At 38.6% G+C, this 16,089-nt stretch overlaps 2 protein-coding genes across 6 annotated transcripts; both read left to right on the top strand.

Annotated features, from left to right (window-relative positions):
- The first annotated feature begins 1,665 nt into the window (after nucleotides 1-1,665).
- loxa (lysyl oxidase a) lies at nucleotides 1,666-7,823 on the top strand. 5 transcript variants are annotated; one of them, XM_034234114.1, is made up of 7 exons: nucleotides 1,666-2,446; nucleotides 2,665-2,773; nucleotides 3,870-4,007; nucleotides 4,916-5,072; nucleotides 6,655-6,750; nucleotides 6,907-7,022; nucleotides 7,328-7,823. In XM_034234114.1, the coding sequence occupies exons 1-7, from the start codon at nucleotides 1,822-1,824 to the stop codon at nucleotides 7,332-7,334; spliced, it is 1,248 nt and encodes a 415-aa protein (XP_034090005.1). In that variant the 5' UTR covers nucleotides 1,666-1,821; the 3' UTR covers nucleotides 7,335-7,823. The 5 variants fall into 5 exon arrangements, with proteins under 5 accessions (XP_034090005.1, XP_034090009.1, XP_034090006.1 ...); XM_034234118.1 differs by lacking the exons at nucleotides 1,666-2,446; nucleotides 2,665-2,773 and adding an exon at nucleotides 3,483-3,510; XM_034234115.1 differs by lacking the exons at nucleotides 1,666-2,446; nucleotides 2,665-2,773 and adding an exon at nucleotides 3,563-3,619.
- An 890-nt stretch (nucleotides 7,824-8,713) lies between these two features.
- On the top strand, nucleotides 8,714-16,077 carry snx24 (sorting nexin 24). Its single transcript, XM_034234159.1, has 7 exons — nucleotides 8,714-8,904; nucleotides 10,655-10,738; nucleotides 11,996-12,100; nucleotides 12,731-12,825; nucleotides 12,943-12,972; nucleotides 13,144-13,208; nucleotides 14,016-16,077. Exons 1-7 carry the CDS (start codon nucleotides 8,836-8,838, stop codon nucleotides 14,084-14,086), a joined length of 519 nt encoding a protein of 172 aa, XP_034090050.1. The 5' UTR covers nucleotides 8,714-8,835; the 3' UTR covers nucleotides 14,087-16,077.
- Nucleotides 16,078-16,089: the final 12 nt, after the last annotated feature.

Raw genomic sequence — 16,089 nt, 5'->3', positions numbered from 1 at the left:
TTTACAGTTTTTTACTATGTTCGATCTGAATTTTCTTTAAAATAAAAAACATATTGATTCTGACTTTTCTATATCCAACTCACAGGTTTATCATTACTTTGAGAAAAAAGATTATTAATTTCCCCCTTTTAGAAATGTAGTTATGGTCATTTGTTCTGCATGTTTGAAATTCTAGAATTAGTTGTTTCAAATGAAAGATACAAGAAATCGGAAGAAATATGATGAGAAAGTTAAGTGTGCTTAAGCCACGCCCATAATCTCCCACTTTCATAACATCTCTGATAAGAAAATGGTATATACAGCACTTAATATGATTGCCATTTTATCTTCCCCCTACAGTGACTACAGGATACGGGACCCTTTAATTGATCTGTCTGTCATAGATTTCATTACTTGTTGCTTATGGACTTCTATTATTTATATTTGGTAAATATACATAACAGCACAGTTAATGGTTGTAACATTGTAATCCAATTGTTTTGCATTGAAGTCCTAAACGATTTTCCTAGTTTGCTAGACAGAGGGAAATTAAAACCTTAGATTAGGTTTCCCAGTCCATGCATTACAGCTCTGGTGTTAACATAGGGCGGTGATTTGACTGGGCTGCAGCAAATGAGCTGCCCTCATCGGGAGAGGGGTGAGGGGTCACACAACCCGGTCTCACATTCTGCGTACAAATGACACGACTTTGCAAAGGCGTGCAATAGATACGCAGAAGTCAGATTTTGCGTGCATATGATACGCTGATATTGCACCTCAAACATTAAAACAATGAGCTCTGTGGCTTCAGGCTTGATCGCCGTTCCAATGACAGTTTTAGTGTTTGCGGTGCAATAAACGACACAGCAGCTTATTGGGTTATTAGGGTTAGGGTTAAATAAATGGCAAATATATGTAGAAAATAAACGCATTTAAGATACGTTCATAACAAACGTAACGTGGGAGAAAATTGTAGAAAAAAACGTCACCAGCCTGCCACCCGACGCACAAGTGCAGATCAAATATCACCACAGCCTCATTTTGTTTATTGCTCAGAACAAAGTGATTATGACCTTATAGAAGATTACTGTGAGACGTGATGAGTCTTTCACATCGTCAGCAGGGCTGCAGCACAGACAGCTGGGCGGAGGGAGTTTGTGGGAGACGTTTTCCCAGAAGAAAACTGAAAATGATGCAGGACCATTCCTGTTTAGGTTTCTCAGATCCTGCTATGAGAAAGTGCAGTGCACAGACTTCTGGCAGAGGGTGCTGCAATTAGGTTAGGAGTTCATCCAACAGTCAAGGGAAAAGCTATCTATCATGACTTTTTGTTGAGCAGACAAAGAATAAATGAGGACAATATACAGACATTTATTCCGAGCATAATTATATAAAACCCATGCATCATAACAAAGTGGGAACATCATCATCTTTGTGTCTGTTTTTCTCTAGCTGTTTTGATTCAAAATATGCATCTGTTCTTTTGTGAGGGAGGACAAGTTTGACTGTCTTTCGCTGACACACCTCTCGGAGTAAGAGCCGTTATCAAACACTTTTGGCTGGACATGATCACACACGCGTATCCGTTTAGTGGTTATGAGCAGCAGCATCATCAGACTTGTGTAACAAATTCAAAAATGCTGAACTCCTCCTTCTCCTCCTCATAATCATCCTCCTGCAGGAGCAGAGCGATATGACTTTACACGGATACATTTAAACTGCCTCTCTGCTCATTGAATATCCTTCAAATGGAAAGGAAGGATATTTAAAAGCAACTTGCAACCCTGGTTTATTATTAAGTATTTGCGTTGTACCATTACATCTCCTTTAATACAGGTCACAATGGGATTACGCACACTTGGCACGCCACTTTACGCATATGCGTGCGTCTACATTTTGGTTTCCATCCTGCAAACTGCACAGTCTCAGACGAATCCGGGGACTCAACAAGGGAACAACCAAAGAGCGGCTCTCCGGCAGACACTACAGTGGGCCCACAACGGTAAGGTGTTTAGCATTTTAAGCCAGGGGTCGCAGTACCAGCCCGGGAGGCGCAGGGGCGCAGCGCAGCAACAAGTGCAGGCGCAACCTCTCACCATCATCCGAGATGCGGACGTGACACATCAGGAACCCCGGAGCCAGCCGGTGGCCCCGCAGTCCCCCGGGCCGGCGTCCAGCCCACAAAGCTCCCGCGGGCTCCCGCTGCCGCTCCAAAGGCTCGCAAGGGGGCACGAGCACCGCCAGCATCACCGCGACGGGGCCGGTGAGCGCACGGGGACGCAGAGGAGCAGCAATGAGACTCAGGAAAAGCCCAGTGTCAGTCCACCTCTGCCCCGGAGAGAAGACATGATGGTGGGGGATGATCCATACGACCCTTACAAGTCCACCGATCATAATCACTATGACGTGTATGAGAGACCGAGGCAGAGATCTAGACCCGGATATGGCACAAGGAATCACCAGTACGGTATGAGTTCCCAAAACAAAAAATGATTTGATAGATATATAACCTATAAAGAGGAGTTTAGGATCCTTTTTGTCTGTATGTCTTTCTGTGTGTTTGTTTGTCTATCTTGTCTCACTTTAGCTCTATGTGCATCTGTTAACATGTTTACTGTATGAAACATTCATTCAGATTTTGATTTATGCTTGATGTACCCCTTTTGTTTTTTTTACTGTGTTCAGGTCTGCCTGATCTGGTACCTGACCCGTACTACATTGAATCCTCTTCTTATGTCCAGAGAGTCCCAATGTACAACCTGAGATGTGCATCTGAGGAGAACTGTTTGTCAAGGTACACTTCTGTCAGGACTAATCCACAGAGACAGAGAGAAAAGACAGGGTTTGCATCCAAGTCTGAGTGATTCAGAGACATATGCACCATAACGACTGCTTTATGTGTTTTTGGGTGAGGCATGCAGTGCCCAGTGGAGCCATAAGATGTGGTAAAATTAACCCTGATGGCGCCTACTGGTGGGTGGTGGAGGATTTCTGTTTAATCATAGTTTTCCCTGAGGAGAAAGCCCAAATGGTAAACACATTATCGAAAGCTTAACCAAACAACCACGTGTCTACAGACTGTTTTTCCACCCACCATAGACGGCTTTCACCCAGAAGGGATCTAGCAGGAAAAACAATTCACACCGCAGTACTTTTCCCACAAAGGTTCATGAGAACTTAGTTCATGAGAACTCTTTAGTTCTCATGAGAACTCTTTAGTTCTCATGAACTCTTTAGTTCTCATGAACTCTTTAGTTCTCATGAACTAAGTACAGATCGCGTTCACACCGGAATAAGTCCCTGGGGGAGGATTAGGCAAATGAAGCCGCTGACGTCACTTCTTCTTCTTCTGCTTTGGGTTTACTGGCAGTCCGCAAACCACTTCACGGCGTATACTGCCGCCCAAAGTCCCCGGCCGGAAGTCCCGGGAGTTGGGGACTGGCTTCAGTAGAATCTGCTGGGAGTAAATCGCCAGAACGCCGACACCTCCTCATCTCCACCGCTCCCATGTTTTATTTTGTGTTGCCATAAGTTAGTCTCTCTGTGTTTCTGCGCTGGGCTAATGCTAATGTTAATGCTAATAATGCTAATGCGAGGATAATAAAATGGCGGCTTCACAAAACTTTTTGGGAGTTTTACGGTGCGTGGTTTGCAATCCGCCGAGCCAATCAGACATAGGAACCTTTTTCTCCCACGAAAGTCCCTGCGCTGGGACGGAAAAGGGGGTGAAAAGGTTCTCATGAACACATTTGAGTTCCGGCTCTTTTTGGTGTGAACGCAACATTTCGGAACTATATCGGAACTAAAGTGGGAAAAGTACTGCGGTGTGAACGCGCCTGACGGACTGTATCAACGTATGATTTGTGTTTTCTTCTTCTGTGTGCCTGCAGCTCGGCCTATTCAGGCAGTGTGAGAGATTATGACACCCGCATGCTGCTGAGGTTTCCCCAGAGAGTGAAGAACCAGGGGACAGCGGACTTCCTCCCCAGCAGGCCACGTTACTCCTGGGAGTGGCACAGCTGTCACCAGTGGGTATAACGTCATGTCCACCTCACCATCAATCACAGAGAGACTTTTACATCCTTTGTCCTCACTGGCCAACATGCTGAAATCAAGAGATGTGTCTGACTCAGATATAGACTTATTGCATTGCTCAATTGTTTTTCTCACGAGATTGAATTGGACACACATCACTCTTTTTAACTCTTTGTTTTTTCTAATTTATTTGGTTTTTTTTCCACTGTATTCTTCCAGTCTGTAGTTGAGGTATGGCACCCCCTGCTGAACCACAGTTGTTACTTTTGGCTGTCTTATAGTTTTTGTAAGCTTTTTTATAGGCTTATCACTTTTTATATCAGAGCTTTTATTATAGGTGTCATTTTGTATTAATGCAATCTCAGCATGAAGGCAGTAAAATACACCTTTTAAAAGAAGCACTTCATATGACCTTCAATTCACTTAATTTACAGCTGCAAAGCCAGATGTTGTAAAATAAAGTAGTGCGATGAGGATAATGAGCCAGAAAGGGGAACCGCTGCTTTTCTTATTGAGTTTATGGAAAGCTGCCTAGTTTTCCTTGATTCCTCAGAAACTACCTCAGCCCATAGTTATGTTGTGCAACAATCGGTCCACTGCGCTGATTCCCGAAAAGGAGCGCATTTGGCAGAGATCCAACACACTGCTGATGTGGACTGTATATATTACTTGTCAGTGTTTTGAAAGTAAACTTGTGCTAAGATTCAGACTGTTATGTTATCATAAAACAAACTGTCTTTAACATAATGAAGTGGAAGTAAACTCAGATTCACTGTGGTGTAACTGCGCTCATGAACATTCTCTGGTGGGTCTTGACTAACTGTCTGTTTGTTTTTATAAGTCCCAGATTGATGTGGACCTCCTTCGCTTTACATTAAAAATGAACCCTGCTGCTCCACAGGCACTTCCACAGCATGGACGAGTTCAGCCACTACGAACTGCTGGACGCCTCCACCCAACAATCGGTGGCTGAGGGCCACAAGGCTAGCTTCTGCCTGGAGGACACTTCCTGTGACTACGGCTACTACAGGAGATTTGCCTGCACCTCACATAGCCAGGTCAAAAACATTCCTGTAAAATGTTTTTTTAAATGTTGCAGACTTTTAAACTGAAATGTTTCTTTATTAGCAAAGTATTACTTGACTTTTTTATGAACAGGGTCAGTGGGTTCCTTTCCCATGGAACATGATATGGTGTATGGAGCCAGTTAGCTCCTAGAGCAAGAACAATGTAATCATGAATTACAGTCATCGTGCACACATAGACAATCTAAACCAAGAGTTATTGCCATGGTTAAAGTCTTTATAAACACCCCTGGAGAAGCATTTATTTTAATGGCTACACTTGTATACCCTGCACTGCGTTGCTTGGTTATTACAACAGGATTGAAAGGACCCCAATGACCAAAAAACTGTTGTACATCAGATTAGCATATGGGTGTAAAGATAAGTCTTTTTCACTGCATATATTTTGACTTTTCATCGTACGAAAAGCGATTATATACATTTCTAATGATACAAACAATAGTAGCCTACATGCTTCTCTGATGGTCCAGCAAAAGTTGGGAAGACATTCTACCGATTTCGGTGTGCTCTTTTATGTTGTATTGTAGAATTGTTTTTAGTGAAACTAGCGTTGCATTCCCTTTAACCACAAAAAATATTGCATTACCTTACTTCTTATCAGTGTTAAGGCTAATAAAAAACGATCTCTATGTGGAAAGGAACCTACAGTAACAACCTAATAATACCATACTAAAAAACATGTGAGCAAAATAGATATGCAACATCATGGGAATTAACAAAACATTTCTTACTATCAACCCAACATTTGCTTTTGTCTGGTGACGCAAACTTGGCAGGAACAACTTTTGGAGTTGTTGTTCTGACTTGATGTCACGTTCACATACATTGTCCCACTTGGGAACTGATATTTACGATTGTTCCGACACCACATGAATGCAACATGTGTAGCAGTAAGTCAGGACAGTGAGCCAGCCCTCACAATAACAGGACGGTGGAACTGAAGCAGCTGCAGGACTTCAGATTACATTTATTTTATTATTTATACGGTACCTTCTCTGACATATCAAAATATCTTCTGGAAAAAGGCCTATTACTTGAATTATGAAAGTTGCAAAACAAAATCCACTTCACAAGATGTATAGCTATAGGAAATAACTTTAAATTATTTTGATGCCATGTTGCACATTCACATTTCCATTTAGTGTCGGTTCATTCCAAATTAGAGGATGATGACTTCTCATTGACAGACCCTGTTGCATGGTTTTGGTTCACAAATCTCTGTAAACCAGACTTGAACTTAGAAAAACAAATGATCTTGAGGCAGCTGTCCTGTAAAGAACCATTTTAATATTTCCTTTTTGCATGAGCCAGTAATATTTCAATAATTTCCTGTTACTGGCACATTACTTATTCTTCCATTCTCTTTTAACGTTTTGCCAAGCTGACTTCACTATTAATTTATTATTTATTTTTATCATAAAACGTAGATGTTGTACTCTTTTAAAACAATAGAATCTTTGTTACAGTTACCGACCGTTCTATATACACAAAGCCCTCACATTGTTTAAAAAGTTTGTTCATACGATGTTTTACGTGGATGCTGTCCAACATGCAGGGTCTGAGCCCAGGATGTTATGATACCTACAACGCAGACATCGACTGCCAGTGGATCGACATCACAGATGTGAAGGCTGGAGACTATATCCTGAAGGTTTGTCAGAAATACCAGATGACATTTATCTGCCTCGCGAGACATCTGACCCATTTGAACAGTTACACTTGTGTGGAATCACCTTGAACCCTTGAATATTTGATTGGAGTCTTTGTTGTTTATTTGCCTTTGTTGCTGTGTTACTTCTTACAACAGATCAATGTAAATCCCAACTATCATGTCCCAGAGTCAGACTACAGCAACAACGTTGTGCGCTGTGCTGTCCAGTACACCGGCAACTACGCCCACGTCTCAGGATGTCACCTGTCATCGTGAGTAGCAAACCCTAAGTAACATTTATGGTTTTGATATTTCTTCAGCAGAATGAGAATACCTTTATTTGTCCAACAGAGGGGAAATGTACATTTGTTACAGCAAGTTAAGAGCCAAAGATAGCTTAATATCACCCAAGATGCCTGCATAAAAATATTAAAAGATAAAGCTAGAAATTACACGATTTACAAAATACCCATCCAGTAGCAGTAACAGTTTATCGATATAGCAGCCAGGTGAAAGTATTAAAGCATTGTATCCTCCTCCATCAATCCTCATCATGATTTTATTCTTTTTTTCTCAGGTATTAAGAGTCCTTCACAGCAACTCAGCGAGATGTACTGTAATTGACAATGCAGAGGACTGCATATAAAACAACACGAAACACATCTTAATAATACATTTTATAATTTTTAAATACTCAACATTTTTGAAATAAGGACTATCCTACGTCATGGTGCCAGTAAAACGTTTTTTCTCCACACTGATAGGTCTATTCTTATCTCCTATTTCTCTACACATGTTTAAATGTCTTACTTCTTTTGCATTGTACTGTATTCTCTGCATTTTATACCACTTGTAAGATCGTTAAGGAATTAAATCCATGATATTTAGAAGCTTAGCAAGTTAAAAATGTAAACCAGTTTACCCTTGTTGATAATTCAACATGAATTATATATCACTATTTGAAATGAACTGTAAAGGAAAATGTATTTGTATATTTATATGCAATGGATGAAACTCTCTTTACTCCAAAGCTTTTGTTGAAACTGAGTTGAATAAAACTTTGTGACACTGTATCGTTGTTGTGGACTCAACAGTCTGAAGTTATTTCGCTGTCTTATCTTTGTTTCTTATTTTCTTAATCACACATTTTGACACCAAAAATAGCCTAAAAAAGCTGGAAACTACAAAAGTTTCAGATTACATTTGAATAAATCCAATAAATCATTACATGTTCACAAAGCCCATGAAACATTCTCATATGTGATTATGCCGCCCAGCAGTATACAACACCGTTAAATTTAGCTCAACCTTTAAAAGCTGCAACATTAAAGTGATAAACATATCAGCATTTTAATTAAATAACAAGTATTTATACACACAAGGAGTTATTTTGGTGTATAATGGTGCATACTGCATACATAAAAACAGTTAGAGGAACATAGCTATTGTAAAACATTTTAAAACTATTACCAGTATTAAAAAGAAAACCACTCCAAATGTAATCTGTTATATAATCATTGTATTACGTTTTAATATATTTATATTCTCTGTAAGTATTTGTCTTTAGTCTTTTTAATGTTTTAACGTTTTTTTATATATATTTTCTTTTGATAACTGCTCTATTTTTGATCTCTTAAAACGTCCTTATGTTGTGTTTATCATTGCAGCAAAATACACCAAAGCAAATTCCTTGTATGTTTTTATTTTGGTTCTGAGTTTTATCATACAGTCTATGGTTTTATCTAAGAATTATTTGAAAAAAAACCTAAAAAAACACTTTTGGTAAGATAAAAAAACTAAATGTGGCCCTCATTCGCTCACATAATGTGTATTGAACAATATTAATTAAAAAACATAGACTATGATTAAAAACAAGAAATAATAAAAAATAAAATCAGAATCAGTGTCCTCCGGGCCAACAGGGGGCGCCTCTGAGGCTCCATGTTGTTTGAATCCTTGGATTTTCCTCTGGCTGCTGAAAAAACTGGAGTCCACCACCAGCAGTGTGAGTGTGGGTGTGTATGTGTGTGTGTGTGCCATACGATCAACAAATTACGTGGAAAACTGTTCATTTCTCAATTTAAAATGCATCCAGTGAGAGTGTCGATCCCTTCGTTTCGTTCCGAAAACAACTCGATCGAGAAAGGATACACGGTAAGCTGCTTAACAAATAACCTCTCTCTCTCTCTCTCTCTCTCTCTCTCTCTCTCTCTCTCTCTCTCTCTCTCTCTCTCTCTCTCTCTCTCTCTCTCTCTCTCTCTCTCTTCCTCACTCTCTCTCTCTCACTCTCTTTCTCTCTCTCTCTCTCTCTCTCTCGCTCTCTCTTCCTCTCTCCCTCTGTGTGTGTGTGCGTGTGTGTGTGTGTGTCTGCCCTGCTGCTGTCATCACTTTTCATTTTTACTCGCATGTTATTTATCTTCCCTCGAAATAATTATCAATCGTCTGTTTTATAATCAAGCTAAAAAGTAAATGTCGCTTTAATATAAGCTTTCCTGTCTGTTTTGCTGCAACGCATTGAACTCGCCTTGTTACACTGTAAACATGTCACAGTACAAATCAGTTCAAATTGGGATTATTACACAGAGAAAACTTAACCTGCTGATTTTAGAGACGTTTTGGCAGAAATGTGTGTCTTAGTTTATCCAAACACACCCAGGATCTCCAGCTGTCTGACATAAATACAGACTGATAAGTAAAGCAGCAGACCTCAATTCATTGCACAGCAAACCCTCAAAATATAGTGTAAAGGCACTCTTTACAATAATATTATTGATTCAAATATATATGTTCATTTAATTCATTTATTGTTTTAATAGCTACTTACCTGTATATAATTTTTATTTTATCTTACATTTTATTAATATTTTGTGAATCTGTAATTTCGCACTTACTCTGTTGCTGCTCAAACTCCTGAATTTCCCCACAGGGATTAATAAAGGTCCATCTTAATTTACATACATTTTTATTTGTGTAGTTTGTCCCAAGGTGTGAGAGACATTGCTTTAGACCAGTGGTTCTCAACTGGTGGGTCGCGACCGAAAAGTGGGTCCCCCAGACCATTCTTCTGGGGTTGGGTTTTAAAGCATATTTAGTTCTGTGAAGGGATATAAGGGATATATGCACTGTACTTCTCTTTAATTAATATTGTATGCTGAAAAGCGTCTATATTATAGCACGATTTTTTGTTGAATAGATTTGAGTGGTTCAAAATGTTGGGCCGCGATTTATTGACAAAGGAAAAAAGTGGGTCCCGAGGCCTGACCAGTTGAGAACCAGTGCTTTTGGCAGTGCAGTTAAAATACAGTGTCAGCAGTTTAAAGGCCGCTTCCTGTGTTAACGCGACAGTGTGAACAAAATGACTGAATGTCTTTTTCAATGAGAAAACAAGAGTTATAAGAAGCACACACTGAATAATTTGAGCTTTTGGGACTTCTTTAACCTTATTATTGCTGTTTTTCCCAAGTGAAGACATCATGTTATTGAAAAGTCTCTGATTGGTTCATTATTCGGATTCATTGGCTCTCAGCCGTAGGAGATGCAGTTTGTGTCGGTCAAATACAGAATTGAGGTAACACCATTGTCTGCCGTCATTTCAGACTGGATTTCCTCATTTATATAATGCTGACAAGAAGAGCCAGGGAGGAAGTAGAAGACTGTTAGGGATGTTTCAGCTATTCTGTCAGATCACATTTTTTAAAACAGACAGATGTTTCCTCTTGGTAACACGCTGACACCACAGTTACTGACAGCTCTACACTCACACACGCGCGCACACACACTGGCAGCGCAGGGTGGGGCCATTTTGGTCTGATGAGTTCTGGTGATTATTCAGGATTCTCTCAACTGACTCACCAACACAACTCAGACTTTTTGCAGAGAGTAGTAACTTTTTTCTTTCTTGCAGGTCTTCAGAATTGACGTGCTGATGAACGGCAGACAACATGCTGTCGAGAAACGCTACAGTGAATTCCACACGTTGCATAAAATGGTGAGTTCAGTGCATCCCCAAAGTTACTGAATATGTATTGGTTTGAAGTGTCAACAAAGTCCTCCTTTCTTATCAAATTCAAATGAAATGTTCAAGTCTTTAACCTTAGTCTTTAATGGGCGAACAAATATTTATGATTGACATATTAACCACCACATTTGATGCTTTTTTTTGCAATAACACATTTAATATATAATTGAATATATATTGTTTTAATAATTGCTATGTTTGTATAATGTAATTTTCTTAAATGTTTTATGTGAGGGAAATGAGCTCAAAGCTAAATCTGGCACTGTTACGCTTGACACATTTGAATGTTTTAAGTGTTCATTACTGTGCATTGTCCCTGCCAAATAAACGATTAAATAAATAAATAATATATGTATAGCATCACTTGTCAAAAGGACTAGTCAGTTAATGAATTGCGATTTTTTTTCTTTTATCTGCAATTTTAATATGACAATTCTGGCTTTATGATCTCCCATCTTTAATTGCTGGGATAGTTTTTTGAAAAACCAATAAATGAAATACACACAACTTGATATACATAACCCATTACAACTAAAATATGTAATACATTAGTCTGCAGAGAACATGCTTATTTACTGGTGTTACATTCTGTACACTGACTGTACGCAGGATCAGTAAATCACAGCAGCAAATGAATACATGATGAATGCTTTCTGGTGGTTAACCATTCACCATAGCACTTTGTTTGAGGTTATAGCTTTACAGACAAGTTCCTCTTCCTGTCTGGCCATTAGTCGACATGTTGTTCGATTTCAGTGCAGCCCACTGTTAACATGTGAAACGTTCAAAAGCATAGTGGTAAATAGTCAAATGAATTATGGCTGGTTTCCATTTAGCTGCTTCCTCATATTGGGCATGCTGTAAGGAAACCACCATCAACAGACAAAAAAACCTGAATATTAATACCCTTCCAAACTGCAAACGTTGCTATAATTTGGTTAGAAATATTCTCCTAACAAATTGGATCAATGGACCCATATCTACTGCAAATGTGATAAGCAGCCACTTTATGGAAGTCTGAATTTGATTACTATTGATTTCATTCAATAGTTATGAGAGGGAGACTAATCTACAATTTGTTATTATAAGTCAGTGTGACAAAAGCTAAAGGACGTGGAGAGGGACATTAATGAAGGGAAAACATTACCCATGCATTTTTTCCCCACACATCTCAGGAAACGCCAAAATATGTCAATTATAATTCTCTTTCTTTTTGTGACCCTCCAGCTAAAGAAGAGCATAAAGCCGCCTGAGATGCCCTCCAAACATGTCAGAAACTGGGTTCCTAAAGTCCTGGAGCAGCGGAGGCTCGGTCTGGAGCTCTACCTGCAGGTAAACACCTCCACCCCTACGGCTCTACTGAAAATAAAGAAACAAGACATTTTAAGAAGAGTTTAAGAAATGAAAGTCCCTGCTCTACTGTACAGGACACATGATGATGACACATGTGACATGATTGAGGTCTAATCAGCATGGTTATAGAAATACGACACCACAACTGATCCTGTTAGGGAATAATAAGATTGATTTAAAAGGTAACTTCTTCAAATGATTCCCATTAAGGTGTTTTTTTTCCTGAAAATATGTGTGCTGTTAAAGCATGGATGTAATGCAGCAGATTCCAGCTGTAATACATATTTTGTATAGAAATAAAGCTGACTTTTGATTATTTTTTAAAATCCTTGTTATTTAATTAAGTATACTGTGGTATTATGTTTGTGTACTGTAGGTGTCGGAGAGTCTAGTGTGGAGGATTTATATTTTGTATAAGTAACATTTCACTTGGTGTCTCTGTAAAGTCAATATCCTAATACAGATGTAGTCTATCTGAAATTAAAAGTAAAAAACATTATAGATGTAGGGAGGTTAAAATAAATTCAAATCGTTTTCTTCAAAAGGTCATTCAGGTTGCTTTGGTTGTTTACGGCTGTTCATGTGCTTTTGTTTTGTCTCTTTTCTCAGTCTATAATTATGGAAAATGGAGTCCTTCCAAAGGTATTCCTGGATTTCCTGAATATCCGACATTTTCCTTCAGTGCCAAAAACAGAAAGCTGTGGGTGAGTTGAAGCTGTGGAATTAAAGACCATTTGTATTCCTTTTTTAAAACTGTGTAAGAGTTTGTTACCATACCACTGGAAGGCTGTTTGGCTTAGCTTTTATTTTTCTTCTCTCAGGTCATTTGATACAGAATCAGAGGAATCAAGGTGAGCCGTATATAAATATATTGTTTGCAGCCGCAGGTCAGAGTCACTATTTGCTCTGCTGTTGATCTTCACCCAGCATGTCACTGAAACCACCTGCCTTTCGTCATCGTGTTTATCTGCTGCTTGTAGCCGCCCACAAACCCACAAACTTCTCTTTTCTTTGTTTTTCAGTAAACTTTCACATCAGCCAGTCCTGCTGTTTCTGAGAGACCCCTACCTGCTGCCGTCTGCTCACGGTGAGTTCAGGCTGCTATCCTTATATACCTCTGCTTTATCATTCTTATAACATCGTTAATCTAGGTTGTCATCAAGTTATAGAACTCAAATAAATACAAATTATAACAAATATTAATAATTTTGAAATAGTTACAAACCAAATGTTCATCGACCTGCCCTTTTTAGATAATTGTATTAATACAATACACTTTGAATGTTAACAATGCAATGAAAGAAACTCAATAAAATAGAAGCATATAACATGTTCCAAAAAAGCCAAACTAAGATCCGTATACAGATTTGATCATCTTATTAAAATAAAAGTGATTACATGAATAATGCTTAAATATGCAAATTCATTTGACTTGATACTGTCTCACTCTGCTTTGAAACACTTTCTTAACGCAGTCTGGAAACATCTTGTTAAATACTTTATACATTAATTATTCATTATAATTGTATTCACCAAATCTATAAGTTTGTGAGTTTATATATAACATGTTGGTTGTTTAAAGATCGCCAGTTCTGTTTACAATTGTTATAATTCTCTTCTCTGGCATAGAAATCAGTTTTTCGATACTTTTATATATGTCTTTTAAAACCTCTGCACAGTAAATAATGTTTGGAACTATACAATAATTATATAATTGAATTTAGATATTTAGGGAATGTATTTAGTTTTTTCCGGAAATGTTGCAATAGACAGTTTGTGGTGGATTAATTTACTGTCAAACAAATCTTTTTAGTAACAAGTGGACATGAGCTTCTTACTTACATGCTCTTACCTTTTTTACACGTTTTACTTTTCTCCTATTCTTTCCTTTCAGATGCATTTTCGAATGTGGTGATTGAAGGTGTGGTGCATGGAGTTTTCTACCCAGATCTTCAACCCAGGTAGAGCTGCAGAGCTGATCTGAGAACAGCAGGAGCTCATCAGGAGGGACGTTACATGTTAACATAAACTGAGCCGCATTTTCAAAACATAAACTAAAAATCCATGCATTTCTTTTCTTTTATAGATAAAACACTAACACCAGTCACCATGAAATAAAGAAAAGCAATACTGACCAATACTTGAATGGATTTGGAATCCTGAGAAAATAATACAAGCAAACACTTTTAGTCAGATATAATTGTAACTATAAGTCAAACTAATTAAAAGGGGAATTAGGCATCCGATTATAGCATAAAATGTACCTCATATTTGAATTATTTCTATTAAAGTATTGAGAAAAAATAGGATAAACTAAACATAGAGATAAGAGGCGGATCAAAGAGTGTTTTCAGCACATAAATAGAAGTTGAAACTCTGGGGACGGAGATGCCAGCTGGACTAAAGGTTAGTTTTCCAGACAGAGAGGAGGCTGTGAGCACAAACACAGGCTGGAGTGTGGAGCTGGATCACGGCCTGCCAGCAGAGAGGTGCCACTCCCTTCAGAGAACCATGGCTGTGGTTTCTGACTTCGTTCTGAGCCGCCAAATGAGTGAGAGCAGGGCAGCAGCCTGAGTGTGTTTGTGTGGGAGCTGACAGCTATGTGCCACATGTTAGGGTGGAAATACTTGGAGTTGTGATGTGGACCTCGTTTATTAAACATCAGAACTGTAGTGTTGACGGTGGTAATTAGTTAGCACTTCACTCCTATGCATTGTCAGAATAATGATAAATAATCAAAGCAGCAGAACCAGAGAAATATCTTCTTTATTTCACGATTTCTTCTTCCCTTCCTGGCACCTACATTACCCACAATGCAAAGCAACCATTGGCTCTTTGGTCGTAGATTCAGGTAGCTTCAGCTTATGTTTCCTCTAGATAATCAGAGATCTGTGAGCTCTGACAATCTGATTTTTCAGATTGGCCACAGCTCTCTGGAGCAACTAAACGCCATAAACAACGTTTTTCACTTCTGCAGTATTACTCCTCTAGACCTGTGAACAGACCTCGGTGTGTTCAATTGGTGGAGCTCCCCCCCCCTAGGAGAAGATAAGGAGAGACTTAAGGGTGGTTCTTCATTTAAAATGTGTGCATCCTTCTGCGCTAATATGTTTTAGAAAATAAAAACATTTGACCTGAGCCTCTTTGAACAAATAACAGGGTGTAAGCAGTTTGTTGATGTCCTACAGCACATGCCAAACCTAAATACAACATTTACATTTGTTCCAGTGTGTGCAAATAATGTAAACAAAACTATTTTCAATATAAATGCTTCTTGTAGAGCCTGTTTCTCATTAGCTGTATTGTTCCCAAACATAAACTAGTTGCAGACACATTTGCAAAAGGCCAGTATGTGACACTAAAACAGTCATGTTCAGTTTAATGTTGAACTTACACTATATATAAATATATATATATATGGCCAGTTTAACACTTTTGGTGATTAGAGTCACCCATCATGCAAAGGGAAAGCATTTTTAAAATGAGGTGGTGATTTAAAGGACTTAAACCAGTAAAACACTGTGCAATATTAAAATAAATACAGATTGTCTTGATATACTTTCTTGTGATGTACAAACCATCTGGACACTTGAAACGACTCGTAGCTTTTGTGAAACAATATGTTGCACGTCGCTTTCTGTGCAGTTATCGATGACACTTTGTGATGTGACTGGACCTCCACTACAGCACAGTAATGACTACATATTTATACTGAATGGAATGAGCATTAACCTCAACTAAACAGAACATGATTTTATGTTTTAACAAATAATTTCCTAGAGATCCATCCTGTGGATTTATATATGTATTTATATTGTGTAACATTGTATTATTTGTGCTCTGTGAAAAGTGTCATGCCATGTCAACCTACAGTGAACACTGGAATTACTGTAGCACTTTAAGATGCTCGACATGTAAAATACTGACACCAATAAAAAATAATTATTTCCACAAAACCTGTGTATCAG

This window comes from Gymnodraco acuticeps, unplaced genomic scaffold (genome assembly GCF_902827175.1).
Source record: "Gymnodraco acuticeps unplaced genomic scaffold, fGymAcu1.1, whole genome shotgun sequence".
Lineage (NCBI taxonomy): Eukaryota > Metazoa > Chordata > Actinopteri > Perciformes > Bathydraconidae > Gymnodraco > Gymnodraco acuticeps.
The sequence above is the reverse complement of the archived record's forward strand: the minus strand, read 5'-3'. Positions and strand labels throughout refer to the sequence as shown.